The sequence below is a fragment of the Choristoneura fumiferana genome, chromosome 12 (genome assembly GCF_025370935.1).
Source record: "Choristoneura fumiferana chromosome 12, NRCan_CFum_1, whole genome shotgun sequence".
In the NCBI taxonomy this organism is placed as follows: Eukaryota; Metazoa; Arthropoda; class Insecta; order Lepidoptera; family Tortricidae; genus Choristoneura; species Choristoneura fumiferana.
The window spans coordinates 6,343,547-6,367,168 of NC_133483.1; the positions used below are offsets into that span (position 1 = coordinate 6,343,547).

General features: G+C 36.8%; 1 protein-coding gene across 14 annotated transcripts in view; it reads left to right on the plus strand.

The window, feature by feature from the left end:
- The window catches only part of dnc (phosphodiesterase dunce), a 551,064-nt gene that overhangs the window by 394,712 nt on the left and 132,730 nt on the right, over positions 1–23,622 (plus strand). Inside the window, exons 1-2 of one of the 14 annotated variants that reach the window (XM_074095091.1) lie at positions 15,964–17,198; positions 20,153–20,248. The exons of 11 other annotated variants lie outside the window; for them this stretch is intronic. In XM_074095091.1, coding sequence (XP_073951192.1) covers positions 16,999–17,198; positions 20,153–20,248 — 296 coding nt within the window. In that variant the 5' untranslated portion in view covers positions 15,964–16,998. Of the gene's footprint in view, positions 1–2,052; positions 2,346–15,963; positions 17,199–18,752; positions 18,779–20,152; positions 20,249–23,622 lie in introns of those variants that run through there. 2 more of the 14 variants (XM_074095095.1, XM_074095101.1) reach the window with 2 other exon arrangements.

The window sequence follows — 23,622 nt, forward strand, 5'->3', positions numbered from 1 at the left end:
TTTTTGCTAATACTTACAGCATGAAAGTTCGTTTTTTTTAAATATTTCAAATTGCCATCCATCACCATATATATCACCAAAATATCATCATTAACATAATCCTCATCATCATCACCATTACATCATAACCATATATGACCATCATCAATCATCATCATCATACTAATACGAAACGTAAGGCCAGAGAAAGAGACAACCGCATGACTGCCACGTACTTAATCTGATAATTAATATTATTTTTCACTGATTAAATTTGGTGATTAAGTTTTAATTACACTTTTATTATTTTGAAACCCAATATAATTACCTATTTGATGATCGATATTATTCCAAATTATTTTTTGGTTAATATTAGGTAACCGTTTTAATATTATTGGTGATTCAATTTAGGTGGCAGATCTACTATTTTAGGAACAAATATTATTATTAGGTGACCAAAATGCATTTATTAGGTTATCGATAAAATCATACCTTTAAATAATTACTTATACTTAAACTTAAATAGTAATAATAACTTGACAGAACTAGAATAAAATAAAAATAGAAGAAAATCCGTAACAAGTACGTTTTAAGTCTACTAGACACTGTTTTATGGTATATTTTATGCACCTGACCTGATGTACTATTAACTCAACTAAAACTATGTGGCCACTGTGAAACCTTTTCACACCAAAAGTCATAGTGACATAGCATTGCTTGATAGAATTCGCTATGAAACTTGTTATGAAAACAAAACGTTCTACGGTGGGTCAGTAATAAAATGGCGCGGGATTGTTGAGTCACTTGCTACTGTTATTGATTTGGCCGTGTAATAATTACCGGATGAACTAATGATAATATTAAGTCAAATAATACATATTATTTGACTACATAACGAACAGTAGTAAGTGGGCCAACAATCCCGTGTTTCGAACCTGAATATTAAAACTGGGTACTTAGTCCCTACCCTCTTTATTCAATGTAAAATACGGCTCAAATTTTTAATTATAATACTTTTGTTGAACATTCAAGAAGCCTCAATAAACGTTCGAAATCGCGCCGTACCAGAAAACTGGCTTTCCCGCTTGCTACTTTAATTGCGAGCCCGCATTTAATTTACATACGCTTTAGCAGAAACAATGTTATAATGAGAATATCAACGTCTTAGAAGTTTTAAGACGTATCAAAGAATACATAATTAAAATAATGCTTTAATGTGTTCCGTTAACTTATTCGGAAACTCGTCATCGTAATTTGAAATCGAAACAATGTTAAACTTCTAATTAGTTTGCATACCAAATGCAGTTCAAGGTGCAACTATAAAAGGTAAAGTCTTCAAATTCTAAAGCATTGCATTTAAACTTGAACTGGAAGATAACACAGCTGGACAAAGTTTTTCTAATAATAAAGAAGAATTCCACTCAAACTTTGACATAAATAATAAAGTTGAAAACACAGGATGAGGATGAAGGGTTGTTGACATTTACAGAGTGAAATGGTTTCTTAAAATGAAAGTTGCATAAAATATCCCAGTTTTTAAATTCACTCACACGGTTCAACTTGAAATTGAGCAAGCTGGCACTAAAATAAAAACTTACTTCTAACATCGAACAACTTTGCCCAGCATAAGGTGGGAATGGAGGTACGGCTGTGTATTTGTCTGAAGTTGGATTAAGGACATTTGATGAAACTTTAAGTGTTAGATTTTGTGTACCGGTTGCTGCGTGCCATTGCAATGTTTTAAACATTGGCCCTAGAAAGCCTATTTGGACTTCAGTTGAAACCAGTGTGTTCATTTAAGACTACAAGATATAAGGAAAGCTAAATTAAAATTAAAATAATATCTTAGTGTTATTTTCTTAAGATTCTAAGCATCCATGAAATGCGTTGAATAAAGACATTGAGAACGACAAGTGAGGTATTGCTGACACACGCGAGCGGGTGAAGTGCTCATTTTACGACATACTTTAGCATCATATTGAACTTCACTAGCGGAGACATTGCAACTACGGAACCGTGTCAGTGCGTTGATCTACAGATAGTAGAACAAACTTAAGGCTTAGTGGTGTTGCCATAGTTACCGCATGCAAGACAAGTGAAGTGGACATTAAGGATTCAGCTTCACATGAGCTAAAACAGCTCCAGAGCTGTTCTAGATACATTTATAAGACGTCAGTGCATCTTAAGGCAGTTTTAGTACAAAGTGAAGGTCTAGTGAGGCGTTATGGTTGCCGCGGAGTGAGTGGGCGCGCGCTGGGCGCGGGAGGCTCGCGGCGCGCCGGCTGTGATGCGATGGGCCAGGACTGGTGCTTCCGCCGCAAGAGGAAGCGCAGTAGCGGTCAGGAAGACCACCCGCATCACACCCGGTAATTGTATTGTGTAACTTTTTATTATAGATTAAACATATTAAAACAACAGTTAGCAAAACAAAGAGATGTACAAAAGCGAACTTATCAATAAAAGGCAAGAGTAGACACTACAATGGAAAGATAAAAGGACCGAAAATTTTAAATTTACCGAAACAGTACATCAAAATAAATAAATAAAATATTGTTGCTGGTGACTCTACTGCCAGGTAGCCATTGTGCGGTGAGTATCTTGGCCGTGCAACAAACATAGAAAAGTCGCCAGTAGTTATGTTTCTGTACCTACGAGTATATTTCGATGCATCTACTAGCGTCATGACATGGTTACGGGTATACTGAGACATTGCGTTTGGATCTAATCGCTCTCTTGATTTCACAAAAACTTATTATAAAAATCATTTAAGAATTTACTTTTTGACTGTAACTAACTTGACACCTGTTTAGGAATTAGGATAAAATTATGCAGGAAAAATGCGGAACTGCTTGTGGTTTAACCGGGCAGGAAGCGCAAACTCATTCAGCATTCAAGAAATGTTAACCGGGACATCTATTTTATTATTCTTTCTGAAGTTGTAGCCGGCGGTAAAATTGTTAATGAGGTTTTAGTTACTTTTATAAAAGAGTAATGTTTAATTACACTTTTTATATTGGCATAAAATATCTATTACTAGAAGGTTACTGGTTATATTTTATGAGCAGTTTTCAATGAACGTTTTTCACATAATCTAATAGCACACTATAGCACTTTTTTAAATTAAAATTTGATTTTAAGATTAACAATTAATTTTATCTTTGAACAGTGTTATGTTTAGGCTATTAGTTATTGCGTGGAATAAAAAAAACATTTTGCGGTGAAAGGGTTCATTAAAGCAACACTTCTGTAATAGATTAAATATCGTATATATGATCTCAAAGGTTTAGTAATCCCTTTGTTTTATTTCGAAGCTCATCCAAAGTTTTTAATATACAATTCCATACTTTAAAAATATCAAATTTATAAAAATGAATTAAAAATAGGTAATACAAAAACTGTTACACCTAGCGAAATTGGCGTAATATGCTCTGATACCTAATGTCATTTTGAAACTAATTACTTTTACACTAAATTAAATTGCTGATTATTTTGCTGATTGCTAACTTTATAATTATTACCAACTAGTGACCCCAGTAAAACAACAAAAGTCATAATAATTATATGAAATCTAATGAAAAAGTTTATTTCGAACGAAAGCCCATAAAATGGGTTAGTGTCAAGTCAATTTAAACCTTACCTATGTTAGGTAGGTTAGGTTAGCATTAAAATGAAAATTATACATTTAAAATCCCAATGATAAAAATTTACATAGCAACGTATTATGGTTTTCCGGTAAATTTTCTTAATTTTTGTGGTCTTTTATTTCCAACCAGTAAATGTGTGCGACGCGTTAGTGATCTCATAACCATAGCTCTAGCCACAGATTAATGAGGTAGGCAAATAAGCAGTCATAGTTTTCATGTTATACAGTTTTAATTATTATATTAGCGGCACATAATTAGCCCTACTTTAAATACAAAATTACCTACTACTGCATACATTTGAGGGTCAGATTTTTTGCCGCTCAGTATATTTATTATAAGTTTATCACATCAAAAACATGACTACCATTTAGAATCCAAAATCTATAAGAAATACTACGAGTATTACAGGTGTGTTCAGTCCAGCTGACTGCATTACGAGTATATGCTGAAATATTTCGGATTAATTTTAGATATATTGTAGAGCTCCGACAGTAACGCAATCAATAATAAATACCAGGACGAAGAGGGGTGAATTATAAATTAAATTTAGCACAAGAACTTTTTTGATAAAACAAAAGCCACATGTTGAGTTACCAGGGCCCAATTAATTTAAGTACAGGTATAACAATTAGTAAATTTCAGTACAAAATTGCAAATACTACCTATATAGAATAGGTAACACTTTGCCTGTACTTTATTTTGCATTTGGGCCTTGATAATAATCGTAATAGACTTCCGAAAACTAGAAGTTATTGCAGATTTCGGGGTACTTGTAATTGTGGTCCAAATAAGTGATTTAGATACATTTCATTTCATTTAATATTCTCGGTTTCGGTCTCTAGGTTGGCAACGCATCTGTTATACCCCTGGTGTTGCAGATGTTTGTGGGCTGTGGTGATCTCTTACCATCAGGAGACCCACTTGCTCGTTCGCCTTCCAGTCGAATAAAAATAAACTATCTTAAAAGCTTGCGAAAGGTCTATAAGTATATAAGCAGTCAAAAGGTTCCAAATCTGCGAAGGTTTATGTCGTCGAAGAGTGCCGCTTTATTTTATGTCAACAAAAACTTGCGTGACATTTCCTTTAGGGTAATAGCAGTCAAAGGTGGTATGTTCATGAATATTTACAAACGTCTTTTCTAACCAATTACGTCTTCTTTACGCGACGCTGACGTTCATATTTTTATTTATTAAAGCACGAAATAATGTATTTTAAAAATGAATAACGCAAGTTAACTACACAAGGAACCACAAAAAGTTTCTGTATATTTTGGCTCTTGCGAAACTTATTTTTGTGTCATATCAGGTAATAAGTTTTATTATTAAATACCGATTTTGAACTGTGCTTCTGAAACAGTGGCATAATAATAATGACTTAAAAAAAATAGTCTCATCTCCGGCCTACACACTTGCCCATAGCTGCTGGGCACAGACCTCCTCTCACATTGCGTAGGCTGTAGTTGTAGTTCCCACGCTGTAACAGTGAGGATTGGGAACTTCACACACACACACACACACACACACACACCACTGAATTGATTCATATTTGTATACTTCTCTTAGTAACATTTAGCTACCGCTTATTATCTGTCTAGTTTTATTTTTATTTTTTGTTAATTTTGTATGTTGATTGGTGGTGTTTGTTTAGATATTAACGACTGCGTCCGTATAAGCGACTCCATCGCTACTTCGTTAATCACTATCCCCCGGGAACTTGTCAATTTTCCGGGTAAGCTAAAGCAGTAAAGCGCATGGTAAGTTCCAGTGTAATTTTGTTCTTAAGCTCCGGAAAATTCAGATATGGAAGCACGGGTTCAAACTGACGACTCTATGCTTGAGCGGTCACTAAAGCTTTTTTTTACATTCAATATCCTTGCAAAATATTTCTAGTAGGTCAATTTCTGCTATCCACTAATGAGATTGTCGAGAATCGAGCCCTAATTTTGAACTCCTTTTCAAATGACTTGCGCTCAACCTGCGAGTAGATCAGAACACCGATTGCATGGGAACGAGCTCCTCGACCGAGTTTTTTTATCGATAAACAAAAGTTGCGCAGACGAAGTTCCGTTGAAAAGACATTATTTACTGTAAGCGGCAAAATCTCGCCACCGATGGATACAGAGCTTAGCGTTAAATGATAATAAGGTCACTTGGAAGCAATTCAATCTTAAAGCGAGCTTCATGAAACACACATTTGCACTTACTCCTCTCAGCTGCGTCGAGCTGTTTAATAATTAACCTATATACTTTGCAAGGATAACACTGGAAATAAAGAGGTCGTTAATTTTGTGTAAATAGTTTCATGTCTTTTTGAGTAGGGGATTTAGTTAGCTGCTGATTAAGTGTGTTCAACACGAGCAGGCACAAAAACATGGGAGTATGTTGTCTCTACCAACATAATCAACTTATATACTATTTTATTAACGTTCTATTATACTTTTTCTGATCTATACTAAGCGAAGGCTATTTGTATGCATACAAGTAAAATATGTAAACATGGGTGCATGTCGTTTTGCCGACAACTTTTCATAAAATAATACGTTATAACATAACATTGATGATTCTTCTAATTTTTTTTTATTCGACTGGAAGGCAAACGAGCAAGTGTGGCTCCTGACGGTAATAGATCACCACCGCCCATAGACACCTGCAACTGCGCCAAGGCGATTGCAGATGCGTTGCCAACCTAGAGGCATAAGATGGGATACCTCAAGTGCCAGTAATTTCACCGGCTGTCTTACTCTCCACGCCGAATGCAAGCACTGCTGCTTCACGGCAGGATTAGCGAGCAAGATGGTGGTAGCAATACGGGCGGACCTTGCACAAGGTCCTAACACCTGCAAATATTCAGTTTTCGTATTTTTTATTTAGTGTAGGTAATTTTGTTCCAGTTATCTTTAATTTCATTCTGCTTTAGGGTGAGCTACTAGGATAAGTGAGAAACCTTAAATAAAATAATTAATGTTTTACGTTCAAATTGTACCTACTGACTACAATTAAACAATGACATGTTTCTGGAAAAAAAAACTTTCTGACAAATTAATAGTCTGCCCAAAAGAGCTGGTATGGTAGTCACAAAGAAGGACATGTAAAACCTCTGTGGCTTATTCGAAAAATAAACTTATGACTTTTTATGAACATTCCTATCGCTTGAGATTCCACTTACAGTATACGCAATAGACAATTAGGGGCTGTTTCGCCATCCATTGATTAGCGTTAACCGACGGTTAAATGTGATGCCGTCTCCGTCTATTCAAACAAAACAAATCGAGACGGCATCACACCTAACCGCCAGTTAACACTAATCAATGGATGATGAAACAGCCTCTTAGACATATATCAGATACAAAGCAAGCTATAACGCAGTAAAGATGTTCCGGTAAATAGAGGGTAATAAGATTGCTTGCACCCGGTCAAGGCGGCTTCCCCGTTAAGCAACCATTATCCACTTGGCACATTCTCGTGTCACGCTATTCTCTCGAGAATAGGGAGTACTTTCCATTAGCACGCTAAACCACTTTCACGCGAATATCGGTGCTAGTTTGTTCTTTGATTGTTTTATGTTTACCCTGAGGGCTGGTTCAATGGAGCTGGTAAATTTACTCTCTGGATTTCTACACTGCCTGTAATTACCTCGTCACTATATTTTGATATGTAAGTAGGGAATGAAAGAAAGACCCTTTCGAAGTCGCTATTTGGTGCATAAAACCGTGACACTATACGTTTGGTTTAGGGTAAATTATGTTATGGCAAAACCGGAACCCTTATAGTTTCGCCATGTCTATCTTTCTGTCTGTCTTTCTGTCCGTCCGTCCGTCCGTCCGTCCGCGGCTTTGCTCAGGGACTGTCAATGCTAGAAAGCTGTAATTTTGCACCGATATATATGTAAACTATGCCGACAAAATGGTACAATACAAAATTCTAACAAAATTTTTTTTAGGGTACCTCCCATAGACGAAGAGTAGGGGTGATTTTTTTTTCATCCAACCCTATAATGTGGGGGATCGTTGGATTGGTCTTTTAAAACCCTTAGGGGTTTGCTAAAACAATTTTTCGATTCAGTAATTTGTTTGCGAAATATTCAACTTTAAAGTGCATATTTTCATGAAAATCTAGCGTCCCCCCTCCCCCTTCTAAAATCTAAACCGGTGGGTGGAAAAATTTGAAAAAATTCAAGATGGTAGTAAGTATATCTAACTTTCAAGGAAAACTATAACGGCTAAGTTTGTTGGAGAATTATTAGTAGTTTAAGAGTAAATAGCAGCGTAAGGGTTTTATACCTATACTTATACCTATAATACCTACCTAAACTTGGAAGATTCCGTATAAAATACGAAATCCTTAGAAAAATATTACTTAATTTTTTCGTTATGGCTACGGAACCCTATTTTGGGCGTGTCCGACACGCTCATTTTTATTTTATCCTTATTTATAATAAAGATGTAAAAAGGCAGCACATAAATGACCGGCCCTTGTTTGACGCGCAAATATTGCCTGAGCAAGGTCCTTGTGCAGATCAAGTACCTAATTTAATATGCCATTGTTTATCCACTGCTTCTTACAGCTAGTAACTTTTATAACATAGGTCACCACACCATTATTATGTATATCACACCCAATTGTCTCAAACTATACATATACTTACACAAAATACGCATATCTATATATATTATATGCTATCTGAGAACAGATAACTAAGGTACCTAATCCTATACCTTAACGTCAACCTCATGTCCTTTGCTAAAGATGGCTTTAGTTCTAATAATAGCACTTAACTCCGTATTTTACATGTTAAAGCAAACTTGTGCTACTCGTACCTCGGTTTATGCATATTCTTTACATATTATGAATAAAGTCACTACCCACTGTCTGTCTGTATGTAGGTCGTTAGAGTATAACAGACTTTAATGCGGATTTTACCACCAATTAGATAATTTACATATAATATGTGATTTCCTTTTCATTGTTGGTAAGTACTTTTCTTTTTGGATCTTTTTTTTTTCAAAGCTACTATCTTGCAAAACCTGGGTGGGTCGCAAGAAAATAAAAAGGAAACACAACGTAGTAATCTAGAACATGCTTACCTAAGTAATTTAAATTTCAACAGTATGGACCTATTTAAAATCGTGACCAGCTCAAAAAATCCTATTAATGGTTCTTAAACTGAACTAAGCTTGTGCGATTGAAATTACGCAATGAGTAAGTTACATTACATTACAATATATTAATTACATTGGCATTAAGTATGTTGCATTTCTATCTTTAAGACAGGGCACAATTAATAAGGGGTTGAAAAAAACACAACCGGCTTTACAGTATAGTACCTACAATCAATTCTACTCTCGATTCCGAACAAACAATAACATTACATATAGAACTGTCCTGAGTCATATATAGTTATTTATCGACATCCATATCATAACTTCCCTATACATAATATGTTAAGAAACTACTATCTGTAGTTGCATCTTAATATTTACATTAAAGTACCGGTAAGCGATACTTTAATAACATTTTCACTTCTCATGCTCTTAAAATGTTACTTTAGTCTCTGTATATCGGGACTAAAGCTCCTTTTTGTTCTCTAGAGATTAAAGTATTTTTTTTTAAATAATTTACGTTGGAAACCCCTACGTAAACAGCCAACACGGTGTTTGTGAATGGCGGATTTTTAGGGCGTGGAAATAACCTCAAAATGACAACTATGCAAAAATATTTAAAAAAATACACGATATAATTTAGTGAAACAATTTATTTATTTAATCGTATGGCATACATTTGAAATAGGCTTATAATACATAGGTGCATAGGTACACACAAAGTTATAAAATACAAAAACAATAACGATACAACATGCTAAATCGGGCATATTTTTTTTTTCTTAATCGTAAAATAAAATCGGTAAATCGGGTCGAGTTTTGACCTCCCTCGTAAACAGTGGTGCCGGATAAACAGATTAAGGACTGGGCACGGCCGCTGCAATTATTTCTTGCACAAGTGGGGGTGGAGAGACTCAGCCTTGTAAGAATGCGGCGAAGAGATCCAAACCATGGAGCACGTAATCCAGCGTTGCCCTCTGCACCTCACATCGGACGCAGTTGCATGGCTCAATACCCTGAATGTTGAGTGAAACAATTAATGTTTACGAATATGAATCTATTTAATTATATATTAAGGATTGATTCATTTTAAGCATAGACCAATTAGTTTTACAATAGTTTTCAATTTTAAAACTGTTGACTAAATAAGCATCACTTCATAAAAAATAAAACAAAAGAAAAAACCGCGCAAAAATTTTTTTTGCTATTTGAATTTTGAAGAGATGAGCGTACGTCGCATTCAAAGTGAAAAGTAGAGTGTTTCACGCGAGACTAAACAACCATAATGCCACTCGAACTATGCAAGGTGGCTAAACATCTCGTGTCATTGTGGCTTGTTTTAGTCCCTTGTTGAACAATCCACTATTAAATTTCGACCATCTTAAAAAAGCAAAAATCATGTTTGGTTGCGATGATCGAATTAGTCGATTTGTAATTTCATTCAATAATAATCATAATACAATACTAGTACATAACATAAAATAACATAATAAAATACATAATATGTGGCTGATACATAATGCCTAATTACGTACAGTCGCATACAATAAAAATAAATAAATAAAATAAATAATTTTATCTACATGCATATCATAAAGTTTTCTACAATATGTTCAGATGGGCGGTGGTGATCTCTTACCATCAGGAGACCCACTTGCTCGTTTGCCATCCAGTCGAATAAAAAAAAATGTAAAAAATATGTATCTGCATTTTCAATAATAATAATAACCTCAGTCCAATAAATTACTTAGCGTTATAGTTTTTTTAAATCATAAACAATCTAGACTTGAGTCGATTTTGATTCTCAAATCGATTGTGATATTCGCGATTCAAAAAATGTACTTATGGAACAATAATTTTATTAAATGACAATCGACTATTCGATTACGCAACTCGACTAATTCGATTATCGCAACTAAACATTAAGATGCAACTACAGATAGAAGTTTCTTAATGTATGTCATTTGCTTATCGTCTTTGAACATATTATAGGGAAGTTATGATATGGATGTAGATAAATAAAATTACAAAATTAAACGGTTCAACTCACGATAGGAACGGTCAAACTAGTTAGTAATAATAACAACAGTAATAATTGTAGTAAGAATAATACGTTTAGTTTAGTTTAGGTAGACTTTTAGGTAATTTTTGGGTATTCAGTTTTGTTAATATTCACCTTGTATATGTTAAACTGATAGGGATGTTGAGTATCATTGAGTTCACCTTAAGCCGAAATATATTGGCAAATGACGCGGCGGCCGGAAAGGGAACAAGGTTCATAGAATTTAATGACAGTAAACATTACCATCAAAGTAAACGAACAGTGTACAGTCAAGGGCAAAGATATCGACACGGCCAAAGTTGCAAAAATATGTATATACGACTTTATGCACTTAACATTAAGGCCGTGTATACATATTTTTGCAACTTTGCCCGTGTCGATATCTTTGCCCTTGACTGTACTGATCCCTGAAATCTCTATGATACCTACTGCGTGATTTCGGGAACTTTATTGGGACCAACCAACACTAACAATCCAATTACTTATTGCTTAAAACGATAACGTTTTTAGTAATACCTCCCTTTGTTTATTGACAGAAAATGTACCTATTGTTTCGAAGTTATATTACTTTACATAATAAAAAATAACTTATTTAATAAAATAAGTATATTTTTACTTAGTGTACCTACTTATATTTTTTATTTGTTTCAATTATGTATCAAATAAAATTTTAGTAATTGGGTACCTTAAGTTTTCTGGGATATTCCATATTATATTTTCTATCGATATTAGTATAGACTTATAATGTAGGTTAGCTCACTGGCTGTAGATAGATGTAATATACTTTTTTTCACTTGCCGTTTCTTTGGAAAAATAAATTGAAACTTTATTTCGGCAAATCACACGCTTGGTGAGATTAATGTGTTTTGTGTCTTGGTCTGTTTAATGAAAAAAAAGTCGGATTGACAACTGTCAATTGTAAAATGTCGCCGTTACGACTTTGTTTTGTTACACATAAGTATTTGTTACTTAAATACGACGGTTTCACATAGTATACTCACTAGCACAAATTTGGCCCACTCTGCATACAAAATTACCTATCACTGCATACATTTGAGGGCCAGATTTTTTGCCGCTCAATATATTATAAATTTACATAATAGTTAAGTGAAACCACCACCCAACTAAGCTGTTCTACAGCATCTCTTTGTAAAGTACGTAACTGTGACGTCATTGTATTGCGGTTACACGGCTTAAGTCTTAAATTGAAAGTGGCGGTAGTCTGTAAAACCACAACAAAAGATAATTTCTTATTTATATTTCTAATTAATCGAAACACACATAAGAAACGTATTCGGTAAGAAAGGTTACTTTGAAAGGTCTCTTGTCCGGGTGAGCGGTTAGTTCCAATGGAATGCCGAAAAAGTTTCTCGATGAGGGCTACGGCATAGATGTCGCTAGCGTCGCTGCTTAAGTGACTAAGAAACAAAAACAAGCTGAGATATGAGGTGCATAGGGAAATTCGTGTCGGTACCGTTGACCATCAGTGGTGTAGCGGTATAGCACGCGGTACGGATTACCGAGGACCTGGGTTCGATTCCCAGTGATGGTCTTATTTTTCTGTTTTTTCTGTGCATCTATATTTCAGTTTGTATTTTCAATTAAGGTTACTTTGCTTCAGCACGACACTGATAATATGGGTAGTTTACTGGGTATAAAAATTGGTACACTTTTGTAGAGGCTGGAAAGTAAGCAATAGATGAACGAGTTAGTTTGAAGAATTTCGATAATACGAGTTCATCTATTTCACTTTTGGCCGAGACTAAACATTGTGCTTTTCACGACCACTACGAGGAAATAAAAAACATTTATCGTTAACCAAAAAAAAAGTTGGAAAATCGCCGACTTTCTCACTTCAAAGTTCAATATGTCAAAAACGGGTAAACCGATTTTGATGAAACATGTCTAGTGATGACATATTGATTCGAGACGTGGTGCAGTGGTGCTTCACTATAGGTCTTATAAATAGGCTCAGAGTTGCTCAGCGAGCTATGGAGAGAGCTATGCTTGGGGTTTCTCTACGGGATCGAATCAGAAATGAGGAGATAAGTACGTAGAAGAACAAGGGTCACCGACATAGCCAAGCGAATCAGCTCGTTGAAGTGACAATGGGCAGGCCATATAGCACGAAGAACAGATAGTGCAATATATGTGTCGTATATTTTCTGATAATGTAACCGACGGACTAATTAAAATTCTTTAGGATGCTGGCCTATTTGGTTTAAAAATAGCTGGGAGGATAGATAGAATACGCACTGTTTTCTTATTCGTTGTCCTTCCTTTACTGACTGACTTAGCGAGAAAGAGAAGAAGCGACGTAAGAGAAAACAACGCAGCACACGCGTTGTTTTCTCTTACACGCGCAGCAACCATTGTAAAACTATTCGTATTATGCTAGTTCTAGGTACTTAGAGTATAAAAATAAACACAGTTTCCGGCTATCTATAAAAATATCCGTTCTCGATTGAAGGCCGCGAGTGGGTACCTACCCACATTTATGATGACTGGTCACTCTTGGTGAAAAGTGTTTACCCTACGCCGACGTGTTTGTTTACATTGGAATATCGATGGTTTAAAACACATGCTCATTTGTAAGTGTTGATGGCTTTGGAAATAATTACCAGCTGCTTTGTTGAAGTTTGCATATTACAAATAGATAATAATTGATCTCTGGTCTCCACTCCATTTTTAAGATTAATTCTGCACTGTTGAAATTAACCACAGAAAAGGGAGGTAAATCTTTGGGCTCATCTGCAATCATCTATTTAGACAGAGGTTAATCGCTGATCAGTTTCAAAATTTTCATCGTGAATTTCACCCCTTCTTCAGAAATGATAATATATTTCCAATAATTTAGAATGCAAAAGGTAGGTAAATTTGATCTGTAGCTGTAGCAATTTCTATATTCCATAGTTCCAAACTTCACCCTTTTATTTCAATCCCTAAATTTCATACTGATTTCATAACAATGTTACTCTTCTGCCAGTACTTACCTGACGGGTAACGCAAGAAAATGTTCCTTTTACTTGACGTAAACCGCTCATACTTTACGTGATTAATCTCATTATACTCTATGTTCGTAATACAAGTATCTAAATAAATTTCAAAACTAATTGACATTGGGTTTAAAGTGCTTCCGTGTACTAAAATCACCACGTCCACAATTACACCGGTTCCAGAACACGGCAGCATTATTCATTACGGTGCAATCTTGCAGTAAAGGGAGCCGTAATTGCATCTACGTGCAATCCTCACTCTAATTATGTTTGGCCACAGCCGTAATAATATGGACGGAGACAACCATTAGTCCGAGGTAACGAGTATTGTGTGGTGAACTAACGTGAAAGGCATACTACTAATTTAGTTGTGTATATCGCGTTACAGTATTGTCCACTGAGTAAGGTTGAGGCCAGGCAAGAACCGAGTGGTTTTATTTGTGTATTTTATGTTCATTTTTTCTCAGATAATCTTTTTGAAGCCGGAATAGCCGTAAATAATCGTGTGTTCAGATCTGGACTTGCAGTTTTGAAATTTACCATTGCCTATTTAGTGAAGGAAAATATCGTGAAACTCGTATACATGTGAAGCAATTCAATGGGTGTGTGTGAAGTTGCCAATCGACAATGAGCCCACGTGCGAACCCTATAAACCCTTTGAATCTAAAGAGAGATCTGTGTTCAGCAGAAGGGCGGTTATAGGCCGGAGAACATTTTTTTGGAAGCTTCAACGATTTAATTATGTTTGAATTTTGAAATTAGTCATTATCATGGCATTCATTCATAGTCTCATCAATTTAAAATAAAATAGACACCTATACAGTATACATTCACCCCACTAGGTCAATCTAACGCCTTCCTAAACTTTTTAATAACACGGCACCTGATAAAATATAAAATACCTGGCGCAGCCCAAGAGCGGAAAATCGTTAATACCATGTCCTTTAGGCGATGTCACCCACCTTCAAACAATTTGGGATGGACATGCGTGGCAAATTTTTATTTCATTAATTTTTGAATTCAAATTTTATGCAAATCCCGTGTTTTTTTGTTTTAAATATGTAACTGTTGGACAATTTATTCAATTGTTTTTGCTGCCCATTCAAAATTGTATAGAATCGAATTTAGCTAAATAAAATGCACAATGCGGTGACGAGAACATCTCAAGGCTCGTTACGACGGCAAAACCTCAAAGCCACCTAAAATTGTTCACAAACGAGGATTTTAGGCAGGTTTTTTTTTACATGACAAACTCATTAATGCTGGTACTAAAAAGTTGCCATTACATAAACAGTGAATTTCAACATCAAAAATGTCGGCCGCCACCTTGCAACCAAACAGCTCTTAAAAATATTTTACGATCATTAAAAACGATATACCATTAAAATAAGAGACTGCAAAAACTAACCAGAGTCAACTTTCTCAAGTAGAATAAAGTTTTGCAATCCAACTTTCAAAGTTGCACAACTCGTGTGTTGACCGACATATCGTGGCCCTGATCAATTAGTAAATAAATAAACGAATCGCGAATGTGTGAGGTGCATTGCTATCCCTACGTAGGGGCAAAGCCAAAGGTCAAGTTCACACCACGTGGCCGTATACCTACAATAACCTACATGTGCACCAACTTAACAACCAGATGTTGTAACGTTATTTTGTTTATTAAGTTTTCTTTCCAGCCAATTGTCTGATTCAAACTCAAAATTCTAATTAAGACTGGAAAGTTTGAATCAAGGGCAAGAGCCTGTGAAAGTTTGGCGTGTAAATTTTAATTGCAAAAGCAGTTAGTTTGTTTATGTGGGAAACGTCTTTGAATATTGATTAATGTATGCATATTCCTTGTTTAAGCTGCTGAAATTGTAGAACAATTCTGTATTTAATAAACAGGTTGATAACTTAACGTTATTGGAATTAAAAAAAAACATTTAATGAAGCTAAAGATTCGTTACAAAAAATTATGAAAGCAAAATATTAGGAGCGCAGTGACTAGCGTACCTGAAAATCGATAGCAATATTATAATTCTTATAATTCCATGCCTTTCATTGAGTATCTCTTCTAACCTAAATCTATGAAACTGAAATCAGTCCCCGTGATCCGCGGCAAGCTTCAGAGGATACATTGGAATTTTCCTGACCTACAAACGAACGTGCTTCGGGCAGCGCGTAAAACTAGTCCTTGAGACCTCGGTGTAAGCACTGCTTCCGCCCGCACGGCACGGACTTGCGTCGTTTCTTCCGCAGGGGTTGCGTGCCGGCGTACGCATGCGGCTCGCCCCTTTCGACCCCCGGCAAAATGGCGGTGCCAATATGGCCGCCGGGCAGACGCAGGGTGTTTCGTGGTGCTGCTCCCGACCGACATGACGTTGACACGATTTACCCGCGCGAAGCACACCTTCGCTCGCTTCTCCGCTCCGAAACCGCCGGCCTGATCGATTCACCCGCACCGCGACACAGCCACAAATACGGACCGCGCGTGCAACAAGTGATATCGTTTCTGAACTTGCACCGATAAATGACACAATCGTATCGATATCTTGCAGTGATGTGACTGTGGGCCTGTTACAAATATAGAACGTGCCCTTTCGGTCGGCGGCGGCGCGGGTGACGTCGCCGCTCTCACGTTCCCCGCGCCGCGCAACGTCAACAACCGCGTCACGCAGCCGCTCGCCGCTCGCCGCTCGCATAAACACCCGGTATCAACAACACCGCGTAAACCTACACCGGCGCCCGGCGCTCCCGAGTGCTCCACCACTGCCGTAGCAATGACCCGTTCATTATACCCGTGTTGTGAATATAACCGCAGGTAAATACCGTACGTGAACCACGTTTTTTAGCAATGTCGGATTAATTAGTGTGCAGATAAACGGATCAATTAACGAAAAACGCCGGCGGACGTTTATTTCATTCAATATTGACGATGTTAGATACCCGGCGGCTAGTGAATTGATGTGATCGCTCTGCGGCGGCAACGAATCCACGAGTCCGGTACAGTAGTGGTCGAGCGCTCGCGTGAGTCGCGCACACCGCACGGCCGACGCCGGCCACACGTGACACTCACGCGACCGCGGCGAGCGCGAGTGACGGTCTGGAGCTCGCGGAGTGTTCGACTGATTCACGCTGGTGCGTTACGTTGTGAACTTGGACCGATGGTTTCACGAGAGTGTTTGTGGGGCGCGGGCGCGCGCAGGCGAGGCGGGCGCGCGGCGCGATAGCCGCGCCATGCTGACCGTCGTGTTCGCGGTGTGGGCAGCGGCGCGCGCGCTGGGCTGGCCGTGCGAGACGCCGGCCGCCACGCCGGAGGCCGACGAGGCCCCCGTGCTGCCGCGGCTGCGCTCGGCGCGCGCCTCCAGCGACCTCTCCACACTTAGCACCACCACCACCAGCTCCAGCCAGACCAGCACTAGCGACCACTCTAAGAGGTCCACGTCCCCTTGCGATTGGGATCATAATCATATCTATCTTACTCACACGTAGTTCACAGATCTTATAGTTATCAAATCATAGTCAAAACGTGTCACCGTGCAAGGGCAAACTAAAATTGAGATCATAATCATATCTACACTGAAATTACACACAAGACGAGTAGTGTACAGATCTTAATCGTAATCAAAGTTACAACGTATCATTGTGCCACCAACATTATTTATTTTATTTCTTTCGAAATACTCGATTACAATCTTTTATATGTAAAACTGACCGCGATTGTCCTTATCTCATACCTGATGGTTAGTGCAAATGAAGACGAAGATGTGGTTCACTAGTCAACAATCACGAACGCTGCGCACATTTGTTTTGTACGCAACCTATTAGGTAATTTCAAACAACGATTACTCAAAACATTTTCATTGAAACACGCTTGATAACCTGCCATAATGGTTGGGAATTGGCCTTTACAACTCAAGCACTTGCTAATTAAAACTTTTATTTTCATTTCCTTAAAAATCGGAAGTCCTCACTAGCAATAACACGCTTACCGACAGTTTGAAACACGTTCGGTTTATTACAAATTTCCTTCAAATTTAATATACTTGGACTGAGTGGTAGGATTTAGGTAATTTACCAATTTACAAATAATGCGATATGACGTTGACGTGATCGTCATAAATATTGATTAAATTTTATCTGAAATGTCATTGATAGGAGTTATTTACAAAGTTAGTATTAATACGAAGACTAACCGCAAGAATATCTAATTTTTAGAATTCAAGTACATCTTAAACGGAATGCCGCTACCTATTATAAAATCTTGACTTAATACATGCAACATTTAAGATGGTTTTATTATACTAGCTCTATGAAAGGCTTCCTAGTTAAAGCAACACGAGTACGTCGGAGTTTAAAAAGCCATAGGAAAATGAAGAAACGATCTTCCTATTTATCGCAGACAGGAGGAAATTGTGTTTAGACGCAACATCAAAGTAAGATTAAGTTTAAAGCTTCCTGCTTTTAACGGCAGGTGAAATGCTTACAATTTCTACATAAACCGGACAATGGACTTCTTTGTAGTCAGTGCAATATTGTAAAATTTTCGATGTAACTTAATATCATGAAACAGAGTTGCAGAAATAATATGGCGTGAACAGCTTTCATTGCATTATTGTGAGGCTATCCTTCTCATTCATACATTGTACGTACTTTTACTTTGCCTATTCAATGTGGAAATAACCTACCTATTAAACGGACTAGTAACATGAAGTTGCAAATAATTCACGCTCGAATACATTCCGAACTACCTCCACAGGTCCCCGGTAATCCCTACAAAGGAATTCAATCACCCTAGTGTGTATCAATCGACAAAGCGTTGGACACAAAGAAATTAATTGAGTAATTTAATAACGTACAGTGCACCCGGGAGCGGATTCTTTTCACCCGGATATATGGAGTGAAACCTTACTGGAATTCAACCGGGCAGATAGTGCTCTTCGTGATACCCGGAATCAAAAGACTATATGAAACGGAAAAGTTCCATTCTATTTCTGCTACCCTTGATGTCGAAACGGTATGTGAGTTGGTGAAATGTGTATTGTTCATGCAGAATAAGTACTAGTGCGTTGAAAACGAGAAAACTAGGCAAATTTTCGAGGCAGACTATAGGTACATAGAGCTTAGAGGTGTACAAACATAAATGTTCAAGAATATATAAGTTAATGTGTCTGTCTACTCCAATAATTATGCGGATAGACTTTTATTTTCTTTAAAAACCGTTGATAAACATTTGTTTGTTTAAAAAAAATATATAAAAGTTGTCACGAATAATTATTGGAGTAAACACATTCACTTATATATCAAGAACAGTTCTGTTCAACATTTTTAATTTTCATTTAATTTTTATGGAATAATCGAGAAAAACTAACAAAAATGCAACGTTGCCAGCTCAGCAGCAGGTTTAAACGCTCTTAAGATGTTTTAGTTTTATTTTATTATTTATATACAGCAGACTCATAGTGAACGAATTGCTCTAGTCTGAATAGTTGAAAGTTATTAGCATAAATAAATATGTTGATAGTCACGCACTAAAGTTGTTTTTAACGCGTTATTTTAAAATACAATTTGTATATAATTTATTATGTCAAGATTGCCTTACCGTCGTTTCGCCCACTGCATCTCTTGGCTGCGAAAATTGTTCGCTGTGATTCATCTTTTAGCGCGCCATAAGATAAGACCTCTTAAAATTATTGATCGTGGCTGACGTTCAGATAGAGATGTTTCAAAGTTGTTTAAAGTATTATAAAAAATAGCTTTTTTTTGGATTGTAAGTCAAACTTGATATAATTTTGTATGCATTCTACTTAGATGCATGATTGGTCTCGCGCGCTCGCTCGACATTGAGTTGCCGCATTCACGAACGTTTTGTTTTTAGTTAGCGCGGTATCTAGTCGAGCGAGCGCGCGAGACCAATCATTCATCTAAGACATTCTATTTACAAAATATTTAGGTACGCTTAGGATATGAATTCCGTATCTTATGGAGCAATTTAATAAAGTTAAAAAAAAATTGTGGGTATTCTAACAATTCTCAACATACATGGCTCGAGGGAACGTCAATGTTCTTTACTGTTTTAAGTTGCTAATTCTTCTCCACTAATAAATATCTCTTTTACTTAAATAGGCTGTTACTGAACCTGTGTGCTACATCTTAGGTCTCATTTGCTCTTACTTTAGGGATACTCGTAACGTACCTGCAACAGCTGATCAGTTAAAAAAAGGGATTCCTAGGTTGTGTACTTATTAGTTGCCTATGCCCACAGCATGGTTCCCTACACAATCATCTTGATTGCCCACGGTGCACACAAAATTACAGTAATGTTAGTTTTTGAAAAGATAGGTAGTCTGGTCTGGCTCGACTGGTATAGTTGAACGAGTGGCTTCTTCAGATGGAGCGAAGCGCCGCGTCGTTGGAGCGCTCGGGGGGCGTCCCGACGTCCGCTTCGAAGACCGCCGGTGTCCGCCCGAAGACGGACTACTGGCAGGTATAAAAACGTGCCAAGAATCCTAACTTATATTATAAATGCAAAATTAACCCCATATAGATATCTGTCTGTTACCTCTTCCAGCTTTAACGGCTAAACTGATTTAGAAAAAGTTTTGGTATGGAAATTGTTTCAAACTCTGTGAAGGACAAAGGATAAATTTGATCCCGGAAAATTGCATTGTTCCTGTGGGATAGTCGTACCCGAATTCTTGGCAGGTGAAATCGCAGCCGTTCCCTGAATCCAAAAACTGGTTCGGAATTTCATTGAATCCTTTGACAAAATAAATGGATCCGTACATCCCCTATTTAAATAAGAAACGTTTCACTTCAAGTTCTAGAGTAGAAAGAATCATTGAGAAGCCCTGCGTTATAAGTGTATCAGTGACGTAGTACTGTAAATTTTCGTTGGGCGAAAGAAAAAGAAAGAAATCCGGATAAAAGAAAAACATGACTAAATGGATACCTTTACCATACCTACACGCTATCACCAACGTCACTTAAAAAATACGAAGTATCCACTAGGACCTTCTGACGCGATCACCCCCGTGTCGTATATTATAAATCGTATGTTTCGTCCAATACGATCACCTGGTATAAATATAGGTCAAACGTTGGAAATCGAGTTGTTACGGCGTCACGCTACTGTAATGTAGGTATATAAAAATAACATTATCAAACTCTTAACTTGTTGAAATCTTCACCGAGGTAAGGCCAAGGTATTGGCTACACATAGTCATATTGTCGCTTCAAAACATTCAATATTCAGGCATATAGTCAGGCATATTAACTGGACACATACCTAGTCAAGAATGACTTAAAGATGCCTGACTGCCTGATTATCGGCTGACACCCGAAATTAGTGACGCCTCTCAACGTAAACGCGTCGCCAATTTTGTTTTATTTACACTAAACTTGTTGCTTTAAAAATAACAAATACGCAATCGTGACACTTAATTTGTCAACATTGTCAATTCACATTGTATTTGCATTTGGGTATATCCGTTTCACATCATTTACTACCTATTATCACGGCAGCAAGTAAATTAAAATAATATTTTTTGTATCGGTTCCGACTTGCTTGTGTGATGAAAAGATATCTTGTCTATTGTGTTATAATATAATATCTATTCTTCACTAGCCTACGCAGGTAAAAGCTAGTGAAGATGTTTTGTGCTCCGCACACTTTATAGGTAAACCATTTAATCCGGCAGTTCAATTGAAATTCCGGAGTCCTTCTAAATTCCCATGAAAATTCCCAAACATCGTGGTCTTCATTTATGTTGCATGAAGAAACCCCATTTAACCCGATTGTTAATTGTCAGTAGGATATTAAGAAGAAAACGTAGAGTTATAGATGAGGATGAGGACACACAATCAGCACGTTATTTTGTTTACCTAACCCTATCATTGCAGCTATAGTTACCAGAAAGTGAAATATTTTCTGCCTTGCAATGGTGCCGCCATCCGTTTGGATGGTGTGCTTTATGATTTATTTAAATATCTGTTATTTAAATGGAATTGGCCCGCTCCAATGTCTTTTGAGTACGAGCATAACAATGAAAATAATACTCGTACGGATTGCCTTTGCAATATTCAACTTCTACGAGAGATGCAATACGTACGTATATGTATACGTTGTCATATGACAAGATTCTATTGCGTACTATTATTTACGAGGTTGTGGTTCGTGTGAAGAACTAAACTATTCACAACGACAATAACAAACGTAAATATCCTTTTCTGTTATTATCCTCGTTACGACACGTCCTATTGTTTATGTCATTGTTATTTATTTAAATAATATTTAATTCAATCGTATAAATCATGCAATATATTTTCCTGTCGTATGTTTTATCATAACATTTTAACTAATATAAATGCATTAGAAATAAGAATTTATTTATTTATTTTAACGGCTTACATTTTATTTCTATATTTTAATAAAATTGATATTGTAACCTACTTGTAGGTCATTGAAGAATTTTTTGCGCTAGAATAACATTAACGCAACCAAATAAATTGGTAGTGAAATTAAGATCCATAAGTACTCCAATCCAATACTTATTACTTGATTTTTCACTACAACCAAACTTAAAGCTTAGTTTTTAACTGCAGGCCTATCGCTACCAACACACCTAGCCGTTCTGGGTAGCACCAAAACATAAAATAATGTAACAATTTCACCATCAGGAAGCGAATAGTTGCAAAGGGTTAAAGGCAGGCATGTCCAGGGCGATGCGGCTGATGTCGTGACATGTCAAAGGGGACAGAGCCCTACCCCGGGTCACATTCCGCAAGTTTGAACATCAAATTTTCCACTCGAACGCTGTAGACTGAGAGCCCGCCATTAGTAATGCGACACTTGCCGACTGGACGACGAATTCTTGTTTTATTGCATATCGAATTTCAAAGTCAAACCTCTCACAAAGAGAATGGAACCACAGCTCGTGATGTCTGTTTTGAGATGTGTACAGAACTGTTTATGCCTAGCCCTTGGGAGTGTTGCGTTGCCGGAAGATCATCTATAATAAACTTACTTAGCTGCTAACTTCTGCTGTAATCCCATGCGTGTCGTGCCATCAAAAATGCTTATATTATTATATAGTATAAGGTGTGATGTTTTTTGTGATTATTGTACAGTGGTAGTAGGAAAACCTTCGTCAGTTATTAAATTGATTCCTTTATACAGTCATAGACTCTTAGTACGTTTTGAAACCAAAGCACTAAGTAGACAAGGGCATATCAAATTATACTTACTTGACATGATAATAAGGGTCAAAATAGTATACACCTCTAACATAATCGTAAGTGTCGTAAGCACAGGTCGTAAGAGTTTCAATCTAATAATGTACTATTTAATTGTCAGTGTTTGTCAGTGCCAAGGTGTAGTGGTAGGGTTGCTATGGTCACCTTTAAACAAGATTATGTTTAGCAGGTTGACAGTTTGATGCAGTATGTCATAGTTAATTGGTAAAGCAGATTATCAATCATACTGAGCAAAGGAAAATAGATCTCAAGGTGACGCACCTTTTTTTACTCCGACTGTACATTGAAATGATGCCCGCGTTTAATGACTTTGTTAATCTCATCTTTTCAATTTAAAGCCTTTTTTGGTCATATAGTTTTTCAAGTTAGTTTCAGCCTAAATTATTTCGGTATGAATTGAAAAAAATCATAAATAATTTAAGGCAACAACTTAAGTTTTTACGTTTTATTAATACTTGTCTCATTAAAAGCCAATCACAATACCAATAGTGCGTACCTATTATGTTGTGCCGTGTTCGCAAATGCGACACCTTCTTTTAAAATTATTTCGGGTAGGTTAATTTAAGAGTAGATATTTATACATATAGTAGTATGAGTTAAGTATCT